Below are 24,072 nucleotides of genomic sequence, written 5' to 3'. Positions count from 1 at the left end.
TTAACAAGGAACTGAATACTCAGTTCTCTAATCGTGTCGCTCCTCATGCTGTGAACTTCAGAGAACAAGCAGTAATTAAAGCGACCGAACAAACTAATGTTGCTAAAAAATCATCACATGTCTTGGCGTCCAACGCCTGAAACGATCCCTGTATTGCTGAGCCAGACGATATTAGCTTCTCCCTCCAAAACTTTGACAAATCGAACTACAGTCGATCTTACAGCGCGAGAAGCTTGCTTAACTGAGCTTTTAAAATCCGACTTCCTAGAACTGTGTGACCGGCTGAATGAAAGCAGTTTTACATCCAGCGGCTCTACACCTGGGAGATCAAGAGAAGTGGTGCCTCAGATTACAATGGCAGTGACTAAACATGATTCCATCCAGACTTGTATATGTGAAGAGTTGATGAGTACCCCACATATGATGTCGGCTTCTTCTATGTCATCTGCCGACTGAAATAGTGCAGCTCGAAGAAATGCAATATCGTCACAAAGTAAAGTGACTGTAATACCACGACTGGATAAGTCACAACAATGCAGCTTGACTTTGGAGTCTAACGGAAATGGCCATTCTACATCGGTGCCTCAAGTGGACAGCAACCCTGGTGTAAACAACAAAAGTCAATCTGTCAATAGCTGCTGGTATTCAAATACATAATGTATTGGCAGCCACTTCCATAGCAATTGTTTCATTTACGAAGCTTTGAGTCTTTCCATGAGATGCTGAGAGATCAAGGGTCGTTAGCCAACCTCAACTCAAGATTTTCAACATTAGAAAGCATCACATTAATATTGCAAAGGCGTCTCGATGGTGAAGCAGAACAATCAGCGCAATGTCAGTCAATTAAGCGATCTTGCGCGTAATGAGTTGGCTGAAAAATCAGATCTGATCGAAGCAGTTCTAGAGTGTACAAAATGGTTGCAGCATAATTACAAGACTTCTGCAGAAATGCTTTGCCCACTGGACTTGACTAAGCATCAGAATTGTCATCCTGCAACAGCTGGAAGGTTACAGGCAAATCTGACCGCATTTCCTAATGGTGACCAGGACTTTTTGGATAATTTTGAAGGCCAATCAACCAATGCAACAGATGTAGTTGTGACAATTACTGACAACAGTGTTACAGTAAAAATACATCCTAAAAATTGTGAAGTGCCCATAACATTAGCCACAAATTTGGATGCTCTGCTATCCTTTGCTATGCATACAGCAAAGGATGCAATGAATAACTCTGAAGCTGCTGAGGCACTTACTCAAGTCAATGACACACGTTGTTCTGGACGTGATCCTACTAATCATGTGGCCGAGCCCATTTCAAAATGGACCCAAATGCCTTTGCGGGTTCGTCAAACACTTTGGTAATTGATGCAGGTGTGGCAACTCAAAAAAAACTTGGGAGACCACCAATTCCAGCAAAGGACAAGACTCCTATTAGACAAAAGATGCATTCAAACACTGCAAAAAAATGTATAAGGAACTTGACGACGACTCCTCGACTCGGGTTATTCAAATGGCCATTAAAGCAACCGAATCAGCCTAAAACAAAAAGTTCTGACAAAACAACTAGATCGGAGCATTCTCTTTCAGATACAAATAACCCAAATAAAAGACAGAGTTGATTTTGAGGATACCTCGACTCATGATTCTTCGTCCTCTGTCGATCTGTGTGACTTGTCCACGTACTCAATCACGACAAAGTCCCCGCTTTGGGTTCCACATCGGATGGTGACCGAGTTATCAATAATATTCAGCCATCCAAAGTACCGAAACTTCCTAATTCATTGACAAGTTAAAGTAGATATCTCAAAAGGTGATGTTAATCCCCAGAGAAATCGTCATTCAGACAACCCTTCCTGCAATTGTTGTCATAAAGAGCTAGCTGGTTTAATAGATTCTACGAAAGTTGATACAAAATCTATGAATTCAAATTTAAATCCGACATTAACTGCAGCACAATTGAAAAAGCAATGGATGCGATTTGCTTCGAAAACAACAAATTTGAAGACTGCTATGGCCCCCACATCTTCCAAATTACAACTTGAAAACATTCTTCAAGATCAAAACGAGGTTAACTTGAACAGATGTAACATAATGAAACTACCGAGCTGATGCTGTTTGGATCAAGTCATCAGCTAGCAAACTTGGGGGCTGAGTATAAATCGTTTAAAATCAAGAATGCCACTATCCAGTGTGCCTACTGACCTGATTTGCACTGCCGTTAGCTGCCTAATTGTACCATTTTGAATCTAGATGTCCCTGTACTGTGCCTACTGACCTGACTTGCACTGCCATTATCTGCCTAATTGTGCCTTTCTGAATCTAGATGTCCCTGCACTGTGCCTACTGACCTGAGTTACACTGCTGCTGGCTGCCTAGTCGCGCCACCTCTACTCTTTTATACCCTTTGTCCTGAACCCATATAATTATATCCTCAGTCCCCTGAGTAATACAAGCTGCGACATGCAGCTAAGAACCTGGGCCAGCATTGACCTTATATTCATAGTCTTCCTAGGACTATCAGCCTGCACTGCTGCCAGCTACCGCGCAAGTAACACTAAGACCTTACCTATTCACCCTTCAACCATGCTCTACCATCCTGAGCCCCTATCAAACCCTTACCTCAATGACCCAGCCCTCTGGCTCAAGCACTTTGCTACCAAACCCACTCCAAACATCCCATGCACTTTACAACAAAGGAATAGCAGACTTAGAACTAGACTGCCCAGACCACCTTGTATTTTGCGCAATCGCTCTGCCCTTCCACTGCCCAACTCTAACATAACGCCTAGTCCTCCATCATCCACCCTACCCATCGCAGCACTCAAGGGAGCCCTTATCAATGCTAGATCCCTCACGGCGCACGCCCTTGACATCGCTGACCTCAACACGGTCCAGAACCTTGACTTCCTAGCTATTACCGAAACCTGGTTACATGACGCCTCTGGCCCACTCCTTGCTCTATCCCTACCCAAGGGTTATACCATCATCAGAAACGACCGCCATTCCAACTTGTCGAAAGGAGGAGGAGTCGCCTTTATTCATAGCAACAAAATCACTATGAGAGCTGCTCCCCACATACAACTTAGTTCTGCAGAATCTCTCTCAGTGAAACTATCGCTCTCTCCTACCAATACAGCTACACTCCACCTTATATACAGACCTCCAGACCCATTGGGCTCATTCACAGATGATGTTGCATCCACATTGTCGACCAACACCAAGCCCAACTCTCAGATACTGCTACTAGGAGACCTCAACCTAGGTCTCTCAGATCCCAAGGACCACATGGCCACGGAAGTAGACACCACCCTTTCCAACCTAGGTTTCCAGCAGCGTATTCGCGATCCTACACACATCAAAGGAAGAACACTCGACTGGCTAGCCGACCTTAACTGTAACACCAATGTCACTTCTAATGATGCATGCGCGTGGTCTGACCATCATGTTATTACCTTCCTCCTGCCAGCCACCAACCCCCAGCCCATACCTACCATAGCCCCCGCTATACCTACCAGAAATAAAAAAGATACACCAGGGAGAAACTGCTTCCTCTTATCCTCCCTTGCCTGAACACTCTTGCTGCACAGCAGAAGGACAAGGACCCCACTGTCCTAGTAGACACCTATAACAGCCTAATGACCAATGCCATTGAGAGCCTAGCTCCACTAAAAATCCGTAAAGCCAAACAGTCCCACCTGAACACCTGGTTCACCCCGCAGCTCAACATGCTACGCAAAGAAAAGCGCAGGGCTGAAGCCCTTTGGAAAAGCCACCCCAATGCTGCCAATAAAGCCTCCCTTCTAATCACCTCTCAACTACAAGGAGGCCATATTACAAGCCAAAAAGGAGACATACAACTCACGAATATCCCAGGCAGAATCGAACACTAGAGAATTATTCAAAATCCTCAAAGAGCTAGAATCTCCCTCACCTGCCCCGGACACATGCACCAAGGACAGCACCTGGTGCAACAATATACAAAATGCCCTTCTCAACAAAATATCCACCTTGCAATCCAAAATCAACGCCAAACAAAATACCCTCCACACCCTTACATTTAGTAATACCAGGCCACCTAAATTAACAACCCCCGACTCCCTTGTGCCGTTCAGCTTTACACCACTCACCGTTCTGGAGGTTGAAAAAATCATCTGCAACTTAAAACCCTCAAACTGTCAAGGGGACACCTGTCCAGCCCCAATCTGTAGGAGTCTGCGCACGACCTCGCTCCTTTTATCACCTCTTTCATCAACGCCTCCTTTCAATCGGGAGTGGTCCCCAATAACCTAAAGGATGCTTGGGTTATCCCTCTCCTAAAAAAACCCACCTTAGACCCGGAGGTTCCATCCAATTATAGGCCTATCACAACGGTCCCATTTCTGCTAAAGATCCTAGATAGAGCAGCATATCTTCAGATACAGAACTACCTGGATTCAAACAACCTTCTAGGCACGAGACAATCCGGCTTTAGACCGAAGCACGGTACGGAGACGGCCCTCCTCGATCTCAAGACCCAAATTGAGGATCTCAAAGATAAAGGTAAACTAGCCTTGTTACTACTACTAGACTTATCTGCTGCCTTTGATCTGGTTAATCACCAAATCCTCTGTCACCACCTGAAAACTGCAGCTCACTTCTCCGACATGGCCACAAACTGGATTCAATCCTTCCTGGATAACAGACAGATGAGGGTTTTTTTGCCCACTTCCGCGGCTGACCCTGCACTAGTCCCTTGCGGAGTCCCCCAAGGATCGTGTGTGTCCCCGACCCTTTACAATGTATTTACTAAACCCTTATTTGATGTTCTCGACTATCTGGGTGTCACCTACACAAACTATGCGGATGACACCCAGATACTCATCACCATCACTGGTGATTACACGTTAGACTCAAAAGCCTTGAACGACGTTTACCATGTCATTCAAACATGGATGGCCCAACATGAGCTCTGTCTCAATGACGACAAGACAGAGCTCCTCATCCTAGGTACTCAGCATAGACTAAACAAGCTGAACCCTATGTTCAGCTCCTTTAACATCGATGGAAATATAATAAAAGTCTCCAAAGACACAAAAACGCTTGGAATTTACCTCGACTCCACCCTCTCCCTTCACAGACAAACTAATGCAGTTGCGGCCGCCGCCGCCTATACCTGCAAGCTGATCACAGCATGTCGCCCTTTCCTCTCCTCGCACAACTGTACTACCCTTGCTAGGACCCTGGTCATGTCCAAACTAGACTATTGCAATGCATTGTACCAGGGCACTAATCAGGGTAACCTAGACAAGCTCCAAATCATACAAAATAACGCCATCAGGGCAGCCCTAAATATCCCCAGATCCGCACAAATTTCGGATACCAGGAAGAACCTTCATTGGTTGTCAGTCACCCAAAGGATCTCACTAAAATCGCTTGCCCTTACCTACAAATGCATGAACAACCTGGCCCCCACTTATCTCTCCTCACGATTCACGCTGTACACTCCAGTTCGCTCACTTAGATCTACCCTCAACCAGAGCCTACGGATACCTAGATACAAGCTCCAAACAGCTGGTGGTTCTAGCTTCCCAGTCCTGGCAGCCAAACTGTGGAATGCTGTCCCCTTGACTATCAGAAACCTCCCCTCCCTCAACCTTTTCAAATATAGAGCCAAACGTTGGCTTGCCTCTTCCAATGCCTAAACTACACTCTGAAAACGTGTTGCAATAACCTATGCAGGGATGCACTACTTGACAAACCATGTATTGTTGTACTACCTACCTATGTCTTTCTCTATGCCATACTTATTGTTTGATATATTATCATTGTATGCAACTTATGTAACCATTGCATTAAGAAATGCGCCCGGTAGCCTCCGGGCCTGGTCTGCGCTATACAAATAAAATAAATACAAATATAAATACAAATCCAGGTGGTCCAGAAAGTGAAGACCCTGGGAATAATGGTCAACTCACAGGTGGATTCTCATGCCCAGACTAGCTACCTACAAAAAAATACGGCATATTACTTAAGGCTCATGAAAGCCATTAGGCCGTTTCTTAATGAGGGTAATATGGCCACCGTAGCCAGGGCCATTATACTATCAAGGCTTGACTATGGCAATGCCCTGTTATTAGGGGCCTCCTCTAAGGATGTTTCTAGTTGTCAGGTGCTTCAGAACAACGCGGTTAGGCTGGTAAAAAATCTGAAGAAAAGAGATCATGTTACTGCAGAGAGAATAGCCTTGCATTGGCTCAGAGTGGAGGAGCGTATTAAATTCAAAGCTCTCTGCCTGGTGCATAAATGCCTGTACGGCTCTGCTCCTGAGTATCTGAAAAAGGGCTTAGTGCTTCATACCCCCAGTAGGAATCTTCGTTCAAAGGGTAAATGTCTGTTGATCGTCCCCAAGTTTAAATTGAAATCTGGGCTGGGCAGTTCCTTTTTGGTGCAGGCCCCCAGCTTGTGGAACAGTGTTCCAGAAACACTCAGAACCGTTACCAACCTTACTGTTTTTAGAAAAGGGTTGAAGACTCATCTTTTCAGATGATGAACTGGGATACGGGGGATTATGACCACCTCATGGCTTAGCGCAGACGTTCCTATTGTATCGTTTTGTTTTTCGTTGTTTGCCTAAGCGCCCTGATGCCCACGGGCTATCGGCGCTATACAAAAAATAAATACATACAATACATATTACACTGCTTTCCTTCGTTGCGTACAATGACCTCTGATGACATTGCAGTTGTGGAATACGCCTCCAAAATGCATATGGATTGGATGGTACCACATATCAAATCCCAAATCATCTTAAAAACATTACAAGATGCAAAAGAGGAACTGCTCTTTTTTGGATTTCAGCTTTCTGCAGTAAATGAGAGAAAAGACCCTCATGTTACACATAATATCGACACTCAGTCTTCAAACGAACAAAGGCGGAGTGCCTTAAGCTTATAAAATCTAAGTACTCGGATAATAATGCAACAGACCGGCGCTCTGCCATGCAAAACTCACCGTCTATTGTTTCTTCTCTGCAAAACTCAAGACACTAGCTAACAAGCCAACAACAGGAGGTTCTATACTCCTTGACTTCCTGGAATACATGCAGATTTCAACATCTCTTCAAAGAATCTTGTCAGTCGTTGGATGAGGATTTTGTGATCTGTCTCCAGGAAACTTGGTTGCGTGAAGCTCCTATATGAGACGGATACTTAATTTCTGTTAAATGAAGCTAGGAAAAATTGCACTGGCCATCTGTATTCTGGCCTGCTTAAAATGCTAAAGATCACTAATGGCTGGGAAGTGGTCAAGGTGAATAATCCAATCTATTCGTGCAAGCAGGAACCCTGAAACACACACTTTTAGATAACCGTGTGTAATCAATTGCTTATAGTAAATCTATATTGGAACCCTGCAATGATTTCCTCTGAAACTTTCATAAACTCAGTGACTTCTATCATAGATGAATTATGAAGGTCCCACAATTATCTGTGGTGATATGAATTATTCTTGGTTCGATAATAGTAGGAAGCTACTTAGCAGTGACGGAACATATAGACCTCGGAAATCTAATCGGGGACGGCTCTGGACTTGAGAATTGGAAATGAGAAACTGTGCCATGCTAAATGGTCAAACTATGGGTGATATTCCCCCAGCATATACGTGGAACTGGAATGGGACTCATAGGACCTTTAGATTATATCTGGTCATCAAAAAATCTTTTAGCAAAAGTGAGCCAACTGGAAATGATAAAATTTGAATAACTAAGATCATGATGCCCTCAAGCTAACTTATGTGTACTGGCCAACCTTAAAAAACTTATGATGATGATTAGCAATTAACCAAGGTGGAAATAGGCTGCAAATCAATAAACCTCAAATGGCTACTCTTACTGCAAACATCTTTTCCAAAGCAGCACCTTTGTCTATTCAAGTAAATTATGCACCGTTGCTTGCTCAATTTAAAACTATGAAATGTGGTGGTAAAATAGTCTTGCAAACCAACAAATATCCCTTTAGTGCGAAGGACAGCACAGCAAAAAAAGGCTCTACGTAATGATATAAAATGTCAAATTGAAAAACTCAAGTGCTGCTGGGCCAATTCTGAAATGCTTAAGGGAGCCTGACTGCAAAGTGAAATAAATGAGTGAAGTTGTTATTGACCCTGTGGCACGTGTCTTCAATTGGCAGCAGTCTTTTGCTTTTACGTGGGGCCCGATCCGTCAGTTTACCTTGTGGCCGGTCCTCAGGTAATGCAAATGTCCTTTTTTATCTACTTTACTGCTGCGTGTGTTTTTCTGGACTGCTGAGCAGAGTTTGCAGTAAACCATTTCCGAAAACGTATTGCACGTTCTTCACACTGGGAAGGTAGCGCAGGGATGTGACGCACGCAATCTGCAGCAGACTGGTTAAAGAACGTTTTGTGCTGTTTGCTGCAGGTAAATTGGTTATTGTTTGAAAAAAGTTTAAACCCAACACATGCTTCTAACTTTTTTATAATTAACTCGAATAGATTTTTCTTTGTAAGTGTTCAGAAATCTCACAAAGGCAGAACTATTCAATTGTTCTGAATGTTTAACATCAGCTATGTTGGAGAACCACCGGCCTTTGTGTTGTAGAACAGCTGTGTTGAAATGGGAATGTGGTTGTTTAGGAGGTTCTGTGCATTCATGGCTGTCTGCCTTGTACTTTAAAAAAATATATATGTTTTGATAGCCTGTGTTAATTTGATGTTACTTTTTCTTTTTATTGAAGATGACAAATCCTGCTATCCAGAATGACTTTAGTTATTATAGAAGGACCTTGAGCCGCATGAGGATCAACAATGTTCCAGTAAGTGAAACCTTGTCAATGTTTTGCTTTGTGTATCGCACTACATAATTGCATGACTGTAACCTATTTATGAATAAGGCCTTGGAGGGTCACCTTTCTTTTTGACAAAAAAGATATACATATTCTCTTCAGTAATCTTGGATACAACACAGTGCAAGCTCCAAGGTGCAACTTTACTGAATGCTTATTAATGTTGTCTTTAGGGATCATTGAAGTGCCACTTACAGCCTACACTGTTGCATTGGAGTACAGCTAGGCAGGAGATGACTTGAAGGGCACACAGCTTGTGGTTGGCGTTTAATTTGTACCCACTCATTGACTGCTTATGACATACTATTCCCATTCCTACCCAAGACCTACCCCTCTCCACCCAAAACACACACTCCTGGGATCCCTTTGTGATAGATTTCTCATGCAGTAACATCACATTTTGACTTGCTCTTTCCGAATATTTATCTGGGGGCTAATTGCTTAAGTGCAGTTGCAAATGTGCTGCCGGTGTAATAAACATAGTAAACTCTGGTGGCGTATCCAGGGTAAAGTGCGCTGAGGCTTGAAGAAGTGCTAAATTGAGTATATATGTTGACGTGGTATGTGCTGCGGTTATGGAACTAATAGGCTACCCCAACCTAGATTTAATCAAGAGTAAAAAGTGTTGTTCCATAAACATGCGCTGTCACATAACACATTATAGTAAGTCCAATCATAACAAGATTAGTATCTTTATTCTATGATCAATATTACTTTTGCCCTTTCGCCGACACGTGTTTCGACCAGTTTGGTCTTCCACTTGCAAGCGTCCTGTGATATTACCTGGGTATAAGATGGCAGCCAGGCCATTTAATTCCTATGCACAAGGGATAGAAAACCAGGAAACTGATGAGATCCTTAGCTTCCAGCCTACTGAGAAGGAAACAATACAGGCCCTAATACTTCAACTAAAACCTACAAAAGATCTAGCATTTCATATGCCAGCCTGTACTGCTATCCGCTTGGCAACTAATCTTACCCCATTTGTAACAACCTTTGTGAACAAATCACCCACAGAAGACTATGTTCCACGCGCACTTAAGGGCGAATGGTAAAACCTTTATTGAAAAAGCCTAACCTAGAGCCTATGGTACTTAAAAACTACCGCCCGGTAGCCAATTTATGCTGGCCCACCAAAATCTTGGAAAAAATTGTCTGCAATCAATTTCAGCAGTTCGTTGACAGAGACATCATAGATTATATACAAGAATACCTTATTGTAATTGTTTATGTGTAAAGCACTTATACACAAGTGAGGTGTTTCAAGGCGGGAAGGGAACAGGGGATATCGTCATTCTTATGCCTTGAAGATTCTGAATGATCGAACACCAATAACTAGCATGGGGCAGGAAGGAACATGCAAGACAAAAAAGGTTGGTCAGCAATGCACCTATGCATGCAGGCAAAGCCAGCTAGCTAGGGAAGGGAAATGGAGGAGGACATGACGGACAACATGCTAAGCATAGTACATACAGGGCATGCAAGTGCACAGACAGAAGTGCGAGGGAGGGGGCAGGGACAAGTGCGCCCAGTCCAGCAGGAGCCAGGATTAAGACCGAAGTGGGTGCCACTCTCATGGAACTTTTTCCGAGTGCAGTAGTGCAAGGCAGAGTGCGGAGGCCAAGAGGCAAGTGCAGGACTGGTGGGGGAGCCTGGGATCTGTGAGTCTCTGGAGGCGCACTAGGTGAGGTGACCAGTCAACTGACTGAACACGTTGGGGATGAGAACAAAGGAGGGAAGCATGGAAGGGGGGGTTAAAGGGGGTTAGCAAGGGAGGGGGAGAGTGAAAGAGGAAGAGAAGAGGAATGTCTTGAGGAGTTTCCGGAACTTAAGGAGTTCCGGCTCAAGACGGAGAGAGGCAGGTAGGCTGTTCCAGAGGGAGGCACCTGCAGAGGATAAGGATCTACCCCCAAATCTGTTTGGAAAAACGGCTCTCCCGCAGAGAGTTGGAGGAGGCTGGGCTGAGGGCTCTGGAGGGAGAGTATTTAGAAAGCGAGCATTGCAGATAGGTGCCCTGGCCCCAGAAAGCCTTGTGGACTATGCAGAGGGACTTAAACTTGATCCTTGCAGCCACGGGTAGCCAGTGGAGGGATTTTGGCACCGGAGAGATGCGTTCCCTGGGCTTGAGGCCAAGGATAAGTCTTGCAGTTCTGTTCTGGAAAAGTTGAAGAGGTTGTAGAGTAGAGGTAGGAAGATTGAGAAAGAGACTGTTGCAGTAGTCCAATCTGGAGACAGTGAGCCACTGGGGGAAGGTGAGAAAGGTAGGGACTTTTTGGACATGTCCGAGATGTGAGAAGAGAATGAGAGAGTAGAGTCGAAGATGACCCCCGGGTTTTTTGCATCACTAGTGAGAGAGGGTGCAGGACCAAGGGTGGTCGGCCATAGTGAAAGTGGGAAAACTGGAGCAGGGGTCCCAATGAGGACGATTTCAGTCTTACTGGCATTAAGGCAGAAATCATTAGCAGAACACCAGGACTGAATTGCAGACAGACAGACCGGGATGAGCGTGGAGGAGGCAGAGGCAGTGGGTAGCCTGAAAGGGAGCTGTGTGTCATCCGCATAACACTTAAGTTGGAGGTGAAGGCAGAAATAGTGTGGGCCAAAGGGGCCATGTAGACATTGAAAAAACAGGACGATAGATTAGATCCCTCGGGGACATCACAAGCGGAGAGGGTGATGGCGGAGAGAAAGGAACTGAGTTCTACCTGGGAAGGACGGTCAGAGAAAGGATGCTAGCCACGCTAGGGCTTGGTCAGTTATGCCCAGAGTCTCATGGAGACGGGAGATCAGGCTGTTGTGTTTCACTGTATCGAAAGCAGAGGAAAGGTCAAGAAGAATGAGGACAGAGGGAAAGTTAGAGTCAAGGTTTGAGGGCAGGTCTTCACAGGTGTTCAGAAGAGCAGTTACTGTGCCTCTGGATGCTTTTAAGCCAGACTGATGGTCATGGAGGCAACCAACAGATTTAGTGTGGAGGGTAAGCTGAGAGATGGCTAACTTCTCCAGGAGTTTGCCCAGGATAGGAGTGATGGAGATGGGGCGATAGTTAGCCGGAATAGTAGGGTCAGCAGTGGGTGTACAAGAGTGCTTGAGAGTAGTGGGGAAGATTCCAATGGCGAAGGAGAGGTTGCAGAGGTCTGCCAAGCCTGGAAAAAGTGAGTCAATGTTATCCTTGATGGTTTTGGATGGACACGGGTTCACCTGTTTGGAAGACACTTTCATAGACCGGACTTGTCTGGAGACCTCCTCGGGTGTGATGGGAGAGGGAGGAGAGAAGGGAATTAGTGGGTGCGGCCAAGGGGTGGTCAATGAGATGCATGAGTGGATACGGAGGAGAGAGCGAAAGCAGGATGTCCAGTGTTTTTGGTGGTGAAGTGTGCAGCCAGGGCCGAGCAAAGGGCCTGGGTGGGTGCAGTAGAGGAAGAGGCTGCAGTAGGATTGGCCAGTTCCTTCCAGACTTTTAAAAGTTTGTCCGAATTGTTTGATGCCGTAGAGAATGCAGGCTTGAATATGGACTCTTTTCTTGGACCGGTTGCAGAGTCTATATTGTCTCTGCAGAAGGTGGTAGGCCAGTTTGTCAGAGGGTGCGCCTGAAGATCCTCATTTCCGTTCTGCTGCCCTGCACTTGTGTTTAAGGTCAGCCAGGACAGAGTCGTACCAGGAGTTGCACTTTTTGGCAGGCTTCAGTCGGACCCTCATGACCGGGGCAAGGATGTTAAGGGTATTGTAGATGGACAGGTGCAAGTTAGAGAGGGCTGTATCGGGGTAGAAGTCAGCTGCAAGAGGTAGGAGGAGAGTAGGTGGAGGCAAAGGCATCCACTGACACTTTTGTCATGGTTCAGATGACCGTAAAGGTTGGAGGCAGTGCAGGGTGTGCCAGTGCTAGGGGAGAGGAAAGCTTCAAGTGATATGAGAGAAGAGAGTGGTCAGTCCATGAGTGGGGTGGTGAGAAGAGTGGAGAGAGGAATGTCTGTAGAGATAAGAGCATCCAGGGTGTGGCCGGCATTGCGAGTCTGACCAGCAGGTCGAATGGAGAGAGGGGGAGTTGCACAGGTTGCGGAAAGGAGTCAGGATGGATGTTGAGATCCCCCATCTGGAGGAGTGGGGATCACATCATCATGTACGCCTTCATTTCCAAGTATTGCCATCTTTGCACAGTTAACCCATTTAATGTACAGAGGCTGCAGTATGCCCACTTGTTAATGGAAGCCGTGCATATCAAAAGCCTGGACAATTATGGTAGCACCTAGCCATGGATGACAACAGGTGGTACATTTGGATGAGTATCTAGGCATATGATGGCTGTGTCTGGCAAATGTGAGGCAAAAGTCTATACAAGAGCCGTAATTGGAGGCTTTGTGACTGCCTGTTTTGGGTTATTGTAACATCTGAATCCTTTGTCCAAAGCGGTCTCCAGATACCGAGTGGTCACTCTACTAGGGTGGATTGATCATTAAAACAGTTTATTTTGTGATTAATCACTGAAAGAATTTATCATAATGTCTTTTGGCCTTGTAATCAAACATAACCAATTTAATTAACTTGGTCGACGACTTCAATGATGGTGTGAGATAGTGAGCATTGATGCTTTTCTGTAAATCTGACCCCTTACATCCTATTTGTATACGGCTTGATGTCCATTGTATGTTGTGGTGTTGAGTAAGAACCATAAACCTTAGTTTGACTTTGAATTAAAATGTTAAATGCATGCATTCTGTGAACAGCCATCCAACTATTGTACTTTCCAAAGCGATTATGTAGACCTGTTCTTAATTCCTTCAGTGTTGTTCTACAGGCGGAAGGAGAAAATGAAGTAAATAATGAGATGGCAAACAGAATGTCCTTGTTCTATGCTGAAGCAACACCAATGCTGAAAACGTTGAGTGATGCCACAACAAAGTTTGTGTCCGAAGTAAGTGTACATCAATTTACTATGGCGATGTCTTTTCATTAACCTAATAGGCCGTTTTTTGTGCCACCAGATATGGGTTCTGCTGTAGAACGAAGGCTGATCAGAAAACCCTATCGTGTGTTTTTGCTAAAACATTGTTTACATATTTTGTACAGCTTTGCAAACTGTTAAATAATCATAGCTTTTTGTCATTTTGTTTCGTTACCCTAGTTTTATTTTTATTATTAACTTGTATGTCGAGGCATGCTTGAACTGCTTGAGCATCGAGAATGATTGGAAGAGGAGCCTTTGAAGCAAATATAATGAGGGGAGAAAGGTGTTGGGTACATGGACAAACATGGGAAATGCCCATTCTAAGCAACCAGTAGGTAGCATTCCAGGGCCTCACCCTAAAACCAAATCATGCGTCATGATTTATGTTGAAAGTCCAGCGGCATCAGGAATATGTGCCTTTTGGGATAGCTTCCTAATTTAGCAGCAATGCTATATTGCTCAGGATTCCTTGATGGAGCAGGTCTGGTTAGAGATTCTTAAGCACCAGATTTGGGTTTGATTTATCCAGGTGGCACGGTGTCGAGGACAGAGACTTTGAAGTGCATTGTTTTTATGGTTCTCCTGATCTGTCTCTGTTCATAATGGGGGTGGGGGATTTGTTCCAGATACATGGGGTGGGGGGGGGGGGGGGGGGTGTATGAGAGCATCAGAGTATGTGACAATTATTTATTGGTGAAGTATGGTTTCGTTTTACTGGCCCAGGATGGTTTTAGGGTCCTGGTTTGTGGCAATGGACCCTTTTTACCCAGTGTTCATGGTCTGTGTTTAAGTAAGTTTGATGGGTCATACCAGAGCTTCACTGCAAATCGGTGAAGTTATTTCAGAGCTCGTCATATGTGATCCATAGGTTTTAAGGGCCTGGTCTGGCCTAACTGCCTTGTTTTAAACGTATTGATTTTAAGTTTTTATTGAGGCATGTGTATAGGCCATTGCAATCAACCCAGTAGCTAACACAAGTGTCCTAGGTACCCATGAGTGATCAGTGTGTTACATAGTTAATACTAGCTGTGTATTGTCCACTTGTAGTTTGAAAGCTGCTGAGCACTTTCTAATCATAGATGCCGGTTGTAGGTATTGAACAGCCAAGACGGAGCAAGAGGAATTGTTACTCAACTGCAGTAGGTAGTATCAATTTTAAGACTGTTCATGCTAGCCTGGGGCTTGCCAGATGGTTTGGATTGCCACTCCCATGATCTAATTGTAGGATTATTTCTAGAGCACACAATCTCTTGCTGAGGCAGTGGTAAGGTGCTAATTTACTCAAAATACACTCTCACAGGAGCAAGCTTTATAGGAGAAGGGTTGAGTTGTCCAATTCTTTGATTTTATTTTTTATTTTATTTTTTATTAGCTTTTTGCATATGTAAAGAAAATAAATTACGACTTCCACCCTCCCCCTTTTCTTCCCTTTCCCTTCAACCTCCCCCCTATCTTGGAGCTTCTCCACCTTATCATACATATGATACAGTTCGGTTTTTATTGATTGATTTAAAATAATTCAAGCAGTGTCCAAAATTCGAATGTTCTGCAGGCACATTTGAATCCAATATTCATCCCTCAAATATTTCAGCAATACTCCCCAATCTGTCTTAAAATGTTGGATGTCCCCTTGAATTGTGTATGTAACCCATTCATAGCCAATATGTGCTAAATTTTAAATAACCATTCATGATTGGTTGGAGCGGCCTCTTGCTTCCAGTTCCGGGCTAACACCAGTAAGGCTGCCAAACTCAAAACCACATATGCCTTGAAATGCGCTCTTCCTCTTGGTGCTGTATCAAGGCCCAGAAGACATTCCTCAATCCCCATGGGTGTGTCTGTCCTACCATCGCCTGCATTGTCACGCTTACTTGACCCCTAAGCACTTTCAAGGCCAAACAAGACAACCAAATATGGTGCCAATCCTCCTTCCCTTTACATCTCCGCCAGCAATCCTGGGAGGTCTCAGATACATAAATCAAAGTCTCTCTGGATTATAATGCCATTGAGTGAGGGTTTTATACCACATCTCCTTAAGTTGGATTGATCGAGTGAGCTTCCGGATATTACCCCATAAACCCTCCCACCCCTCCTCTTATATAGATCGATCCAGAGTACGTGCCCATTAACCCATATGAGACCACCTTTTTTCTTGGACCCCATTCAGCTATCAACACATAAATGCGGAGATTAGTTATGAATCTCCTGCTTGAGTAGTTATATAGTTTTAAAATGCAGTAAGTTGCCTACACGCGCTGATTTATTTATTATGTGGTTGTACAACCCAATGCCGCAATTGATAATAAGCCCCTCCTTAAGACCAAAAGACTGTTTGCACTGCTCAAAAGTTTTAACTCCCTTATCCTCCATCATATCCCTTAAACATAAACATCCTAAAGTCTTGCACATCCTTCCCTGATGTAAACTGGGGATTCCCCAACAATGGTGTGCAAGGGCCCAGAAATTGTTGATATATGCCTCTGCTTTATCACCTCATCCCACACAGTAGTGCGGTAATCCGCGATGCCTTCATTTTAGGAGGTCGGTCCTCTTTGGTTAACCATGAAACAGCATCAAGTGGCGCCCCGATCACTGCTTTATCCATGGAAACCCAAAGTTTACTTTCATCCCCCCGACAACCAAAATTTCAGCACCCACGGTTGGGTCGCCCAATAATAGTCTAAAATCAGGAACCACCATTCCTCCCCTATTACTCTGAGCTATTAAAGTTCGCAGGGCCACCCACGGCCTCTTATTATGCCAAATGAATGTGCATAATAAATGATTGAGTGACTTAAAGTTCCCGGGGAGGGACACTGGCAGGGCCTTAAAATAGTAAAGACAATGTGTAAGGGGCTCCATTTTAATCGAGGCCATGCGCCCCATACATGAGATGTAACGGCTTCCATCATCGCATGTCAGTTTTGAGTGTACCAAGTAGCTGGAAATAATTCTCCTCATATAACGTTGCCGTAGACTTTGTAACGTGAATCTCTAGATATTTGATATTATCCACTGCCCATTGGAATTGAGTGCACCCCTGTAGCTTCTTTTCCTTTTCGCTTGACAGTGAGTAGTTTATTAGCTCTGATTTTTGTTAATTTTTTAACTCGAGACTTCCCCAAAGAGTGCCAGCTCTGGAAACTACCACCTTTTAAGGACTCCACTGGGTCTCCTACTGCCAGCAGCATGTCCTCCGTAAATGCCATTATTTTATGTTCCCGTCCCCCATATTGAATACTTTTAACTCCTATTGTTTCTCGCAATTGCTGCAAAAGGCGTTCCAGATAAAATTGCATAAGGCAAAGGAGACAGCGGACATCCCTGTTTGGTCCTCCTTTCCAATCAAATAAGACCCAAAAGCTTTCCATTAATAGATGGACACAGGGTAGGGGTCTGATAGTTGGCTTGTATCCTCCATAGGTAGTGTTCCCCATGCTCCTCATTCTTCGAAACAAAAACAAACCATTCTACCCGGTCAAATGCCTTTTCGGCCTCAAAACCTAGAAGAACTGCTGGAATCTCACTCCTCTCTCCTTTCTATGAAATGGCAGACCCTTGTAATTCAAAGATTTGACGTTGCCTAATGAAACCCGCCTGATCTGGTCCCATTAAAACTTGGTCTATCCTCTAATCGCGAAGCTAAAATCTTGGTATATATTTTGGTGTCCATGTTAATTGACAATATCGGAAGGTAAAACCCACACTGTGCTGGGTCTTTACCTGGTTTTGGAAATATCACCAATTTAGCCTGATCCATAGACACTGTCATGTGACCAGGTCTTTCAAAGGAATTGTATAATCGCGTTAAACAGGGGAGGAGGACTTTCTGGTGGTACTTGTAAAATATGTCAGTAAAGTTATCAGCACACGGGGCCTTATTCAGGGGGAGCTTGCCGTTAACTATATTAACTTCCTCTTCCATTATATCCTCCTCCAATTCTTCCCTGTCCTCTCTCGGCAACATCAGAGGGTTGCATCTGCCAAATATGAAGATTGCAATTAATCTCTGGGCCTTTTAGAGTAATACAATGCTCCATAGAATCGTTCAAAACGTCCAATAATTCCCTCTGTATCAACCACATCCGCCCCCTTCCCCTTCTGTGATTTTCAGGATCATTTGGGTTGCCCTCCTTTGTCTCAGTTGTTGTGCTATTAACCTCCCTGCCCTGTTCTCCTTGACATAATTGTGTTTAGCTCTAAGAAGTGTCCTCTTTGCCCGTTTAGCCCTTAATATCTCGAGCTGCCCACAAACTGGTCTATGTACTTTCAACGTGTCCCTCGTTGGGTAGTTGACCTTTTTAGGCATAATGTCCTTAAGTTGAGCCTCTAAATCCTCCTCTAACTGCCAACTCAATTTTTCTCTCAGGCCTTTAAATGCAATCCTTTCCCCCCCTCATTACCGCTTTAAAGGCATCCCACCATATACCCAGGGAGATATCTTCCATCTCATTCTCACTGAAATGGCTCTGAATCTTCTCCCGTCTTAATTAAGGATACTGTATCGGCCAAAATCCATTCTGGTAATACCCACTGCCATAACCCCTTTTGCAGAAATGTGATCGCACCCAACGGTGGGTGATCGGAAAGCACGATCGCCCCCAGGGATACTTCGCGCACTCATCCCACCAGTCGGGAGGAGACCCAAATATAATCTATACGTGATTGGGATCTATGAACATGTCAATAAAATGTGAATCCTGCTTTTTTGTCCCTATAGGCATGCCACACATCTACCAACCCCAGATGTTTAAATGTTTTTTTAAGTTGTTGGGACTGTGTGCCCCACTTCTATCCATCACTGCATCCCATGCTATGTTAAAATCTCCCATTAATATAACATATCCCTCCGTAAAGGTTTCTAGCATCATCAATGTGGCCCTGAGAAAACCATAATGTCTGGAATTAGGTGCATACACCTTTGCTATGGTATGTAACTCCGTCCCAATACGAAACTTAACAAATAGATTTCGTCCTAGCTTACGACCATATCCTGATTGGTTCTAAACACTATTAAAACCCCAGCCTTTTTATCCTTCGCATTAGCCTAGAACATCTGTGGATACCCCTTGATTCGGAGTCGGTCTATCCTTCCTGCATATGTGGGTTTCTTGGAGCACGAGAAAGTCTGCCCTCTAATATTGTATGAGGTGATCGTAAAACCCATTAATAGATTCTGCTCGTGGAAAATCCCTTGCATTCCTTTGGCTCCTTATTAATAACTCCTATTGGGAAGCCCCCCCCTGATTGCTTGACTTTTAACTCTATCAGCATGAAAACTCCACCTATAGGCTGTTGGGACATTGTGTCCCCTGCTCTTACCTGCCGCCACAACCCGCCTCTCATCCCTTACCCTGCAGCTCAACCCCCCGGTCCCAATTGCAATGATCCAGCCGGTTCATGGGTCCTAGTGGCAACAGCTTCATAATTTTTCTGAGAGTCCTCTGAGAGCTACTGCAAGGCTTACTTATTCATTCAGAGTTTCAAAATGTCACCTTTTATTTCCTCTACAGCAATTTTAATGTCTGTTTTCAAAGAGGAAATCTGATCCTGAACAGATTTCTGAAGATTCTTTAAGGCGCTTACTGATGATCTGCTAAGCATTGCATAATCGTATCCCAATGTTCAGTAATTTCCTCCTCTGATGATGGTGACCCTGAAGAGTGAGCCGCACTTGGAGTTCTCTGCGCCTCTGTCTGCCAGCACCTTGTCATTAGGCCCCTCAGCCCTCCGGGCCTTCCATATTGGCTGAGCTGGGGTAGCCTTATTCCGTCCAGATCGCTTTGATTTATCCCCTTGGCGACCACACAGACCGTCCAATCTGGACCATGTACCAAAGCGCGCCAGCCCTGCTCTCCAAAGCCTCGGGTGGAGTCGTCACTCAAATGTAATGTTCTCGTATTGAACCAACAGGAAACTCACATAGCCAAAGTCAGCATTCCAATAATAGATTTCCTTTCCCCTTTCATAAATCTCCCAGCAGAGTAATTCACCACTTTATACAGATAGGGTCCCCACGCTCCTCCTCACCTGCAGTTTGCGATTTGTGGGATTCCCAGACAGGCGCCCTCTTGAAACATGGCAGAGCCCCACACCATCCACCTTCCGCAGTGAAGTCATTGGGCGCCGACTACTATGTTAAGTAAGGAGTGCGAGGGGGTCAGCGTTACCCCTGACCGAATCCAAGAAGGTTAATGTAAAAGCCCCCACGGGGCCACCATACGCAGTTCCTCAGGAAGAACTCAGCCCCACCCCTCTCCACAATACATTGGCGGGATCTCGGCTGTCTCTTAATGTCACTTAGACTTAGCCATCCTCCCGCCTCACTGGGCTATGATCATGCCTCAAATGCCACTCCTGCTCGCTGACACTGGATAAGGGGTTCCTTCACATGCGACGCACCAACGCCTGTAGAGCCGGCTTTGCAGATTCAGCCACTTGGGCCGTAACCACACCCCTCTCCTTTGCCGGTGCCACGGATGCCTTCTGTGCCGGTGCGTGTGCTTTCTCGCTGTCTAGGCAACGCTCACCGCGCTACCCCAATGGGGGTTGGTGGGCACTGCTTGCAGTGTCTTAAGTGGGGGAAGCAAGGACCACTGCTTTAAACTCCTTTAGATGGGGGAGAGTGATGAGCCAAGAGTAACACCTCCTTCTCCTCCTTCTCCTCCTCCTCCTCCTGCCGGAGGCCATTTTGGAATTTAAGATGTCCCATTCTAAACCAGAAGTGCGCCTCAATGCATCCGATTGAGGTGGAAGAGTTCCAGCACCTGTCTGTGCTTCAAGCTTAATGTAGGGATCATACGAAACGTTGTGGAGGGGGGGAAATATTTTTATTTTTAATTTTTTTAATACTGTGTCTTAGTTTTCATGAACAGCACAAAATCAACAAACAAAAACATTACAGACGGTAACAGAATCCCCAGCCCCCGAAATTCAATAAGAGTGCAACCAAGGATAAGGAGACGGCTACAGTCCCTTCAGATACATCGTTACTGGCCAAAAGTAGGTAGGCCACGTAAGGACCCCAAATGTCCTTCAGCCTCAAAGCCCGGTGCACAGTTGCTCTGTATTCGGATTCCATGTCCTAACAATATAGAATGTAGTTCCTCCATTGCTCGTATACAGGGGGTCATCCCCTCCCCCATACAATGGCCACTCTCCCCTTAGTCAGTAATAATAGCATCCCAACAGCCTCCTGACATATTTAGGAATATGTGTATACCAACAATGCAACCATGGGGGAATGGAGCCACTGCCTTACCGGCTATCCCCTCAACCATGTCAAAAACTTGTACCCAGAATGAATGCATACTTGGGCAGAGCCATGCTAGGTGCAAAAAGGTAGCTGGCGATCCACCGATCCTCCAGCACGTGTCTGGAGTTTCAGGGAAGAATCTGTGAATATCAACCGGGTTCAGGTAGAAATGGTGAAGATATTTGAAGTGTATCTATTGACGGCCACCTTCTGCATACATCAATGCCTCCAGATGTGGGAGTCCCCTGCCCACCCTGCCGATTTAGCAATTATACTAACATATAGCGTAGAGACCAATTTGTACTCGCTTCCCGAGCTAATCACTGCACGTAATACCTGGGGGGAAGCAAATCAACATGTCCTTCAAACCAGTACACAGTCTATATTTTGTGAAGATGTTTAGCGCGGAGAACTCCCTCCTCAATATGAATTCTTCCAGTGTCCGAAACTGCCCATTCGGAAATATATCACGCTAGCACGAGAAGCCCAGTCTATCCATACATTGTGTAAAGTCTTTCTTCTCTGTCAGTGGGATCCCAGGTACGTACTTAATGGGAAGAAGTGGGGAGTACAAAACCTCACCACGTGTCTTTGCCTCAATAAGCCTCCAGGCACACAGGTAGCTCAACCATATTGTGCGCTCTTGCTTTGTGTTGCAGTAATGTGAGGATAACTGTCCTCAGTAGCGACCGAGTGCCCAGTGCCCACGTAGGGGGGATTCTTAATGAATGCATGAGCAGGTATTTATTAAATCTGACCTTAATAAACTGGGAACCATTGTTATCAAATGCCTTAGGCCCCATGCATAGTTATTTTTTTTTTTTTTAAACATCTTTTTATTGAGGTAGTGGCAGGCTCACAACTCGTTCCAACATCATAACAAGAAAAAAGTATACAGTGGAACTATGCATTTTCACAAGTGATACATATTTACATGGGTTCTTCATTGTCCGACGGCATTTCACATAAGTATGTCCTGAACGGGCCCCAGATATCTTTCGGTCGGCTCATTCTCGGCTGAGTAAGTGCATATTGTTCCTCGTTTTCATTCACATATGTCAATTCTCGTAAAAAGGTGTTCATGCTCGGAGGCATGGAGCTTTTCCAAGCCTGGAGGATGCATTTTTTAGCGACTGCGCAAGAAACATTAAAGAGTCTTCTAGTTCTCTCTGAGCACTTCCCAATATCACCAAATAGGTATCTTTTGTGGAGACAGGAATGGGGGTATTTGTGTTAGTTCCGCCAGTAACTCAGCCACTCCCTTCCCCCCCCAGAACCGCTGCAGCTCAGGGCAGTCCCAATACATGTGGAAAGACCCTGCTTGTGGGGCGCCGCATTTGGGGCATTCGCTCGAGGAGTCTGGTACAAACCTCGCTACTGCGGCCGTTGTGTATAGTGCAGTCTGTTCAGAATTTTAAATTGTATCTGGCGCAGCCCTGCATTGAGCGAAACCCTTTTAGTGAGTGTACAATACTTTGCCCATTTCTCATCAGGAATGGCTGCCTGCAAATCTGCTTCCCATTTTGTTTTCACATTATTGATCGTGGGGGTGTGGGCCTGCACCGATGCATATAATTTGGAGACTCCAAGACCCCCCTGAGTCGTGATCATTTGTAAACAAGGGTCTGAGAGTGGTTCATCAGGAAATAGGAGCCATCTAGCCTGGAATGCTGATCTCATTCGGTAGTATTGGAGTGTTAGAATCGGTCCTCTCCCCAGTGCCCTTAAAATATCTGTTAAGTTAACAAATGTCCCCTCTATGAACATATCCCCTACCACCATTTCCCTATTGGGGTCCCATGCTTCCTGCATGTCCGTGTCGAATGTGGGAGGAATGCCGGGAAAGTTCCACAAGGGAATCTGTGGGTTATAGGGCCTTTCAATTTTAAGTCTCCGGCATATTGCCCCCCAAGCCCAGACAGTGCAGCTCGCCGGGTCGTATTCACACACGTCTGTCGTGGGGCGAAGATAATTGATCTCACATCCGAGGGTGCAACTGTGTGTGTCTCCACCCATGCATGCGGTGCTTCTTCTGCCGTCTCATACCAGTATCTCGCGGACTGCGCCTGGGCAACTAAATAATAAAGTTCAAAGTCCGGGGCTGCTATGCCTCCGGTACTGTATGGTTCCACCATTTTCTCCCATCCCATTCGAGCAGTCTTCACGTTACATAGAAATGTGGTCACCATTGATCGCAGCCTGGAGAAGAATTCCCTGACTGGCCATATCGGGATATTCACAAACAGGTACAGCAGTTTAGGAAGGACGGTCATTTTTAGCACTGCTATCCTGCCATGCAGTGAGATAGGAAGGTGCCTCCATATCGCAAGCTTCGCATTAAACTTTTGCGTCGGTATTTATGAGCGAGAGGGGCCTGTAAGAGGACATATCCTGGGGTGGGGGTCTGGGCTTGAGAAGCACCGTAACAATAGCTTCCCTCATTGTAGGGGGCAGTTTGTGCTGTTCGAGGGCCTCCTCCCAGGTTCTGAGTAGAATAGGGGCCAGTTCCTCATGGAACTCCTTATAAACTTCGGCCCCCAGTCCATCAGAACCCGGAGCTTTACCTGACGTGAGATCCTTGATGGCCTCAGTGATCTCTTCTATTGTGACAGGTAGTTCCAAAGCCAATCTATCTTCATCTGGGTGTGTGGGGAGACCCAGTGAAGCCAGGTATTCTTTTGTCTCAGTGGGGGTTTTCTAGTCTCTATTCGTGTAGAGCGTTTTGTAATATTCAACAAATTAATTGTTAATACCTTTATCGCTTGTGACCATTACAGTTGGAGCTGTTTGAATAGCGGCTATTGGGGCATTATTTGTTTCATTTCGAAGCAGGTTGGCCAGCATTTTCTTATTCCCCTCCCCATAGCGACTCGCCCGCATGGGGGCCGCAATGTATCGTACCTCCCTTGTGGCTAAATTGTCAAAGGTCCTAAGGAGTCTATGAATTTCAGCAAGGGTGTCCCTATCATGGGTGCCGCTATATATCTCTTCCAGCTCTTTCTGTTCCCGTTCCACCCCTTCAAGGTCCCGTCTCACCC

At 45.2% G+C, this 24,072-nt stretch overlaps 1 protein-coding gene across 5 annotated transcripts in view; it reads left to right on the top strand.

The window, feature by feature from the left end:
- CYRIB (CYFIP related Rac1 interactor B) overlaps positions 1-24,072 on the top strand; it is an 819,696-nt gene that overhangs the window by 595,525 nt on the left and 200,099 nt on the right. For all 5 annotated transcript variants that reach the window (XM_069621628.1, XM_069621627.1, XM_069621629.1 and 2 more), the window contains 2 exons: positions 8,730-8,807; positions 13,630-13,746. In XM_069621628.1, coding sequence (XP_069477729.1) covers positions 8,730-8,807; positions 13,630-13,746 — 195 coding nt within the window. The remainder of the gene's footprint in view (positions 1-8,729; positions 8,808-13,629; positions 13,747-24,072) is intronic.

This window comes from Ambystoma mexicanum, chromosome 5q, assembly GCF_040938575.1.
Source record: "Ambystoma mexicanum isolate Mex_15411 chromosome 5q, UKY_AmexF1_1, whole genome shotgun sequence".
NCBI lineage: Eukaryota > Metazoa > Chordata > Amphibia > Caudata > Ambystomatidae > Ambystoma > Ambystoma mexicanum.
The sequence above is the reverse complement of the archived record's forward strand: the minus strand, read 5'-3'. Positions and strand labels throughout refer to the sequence as shown.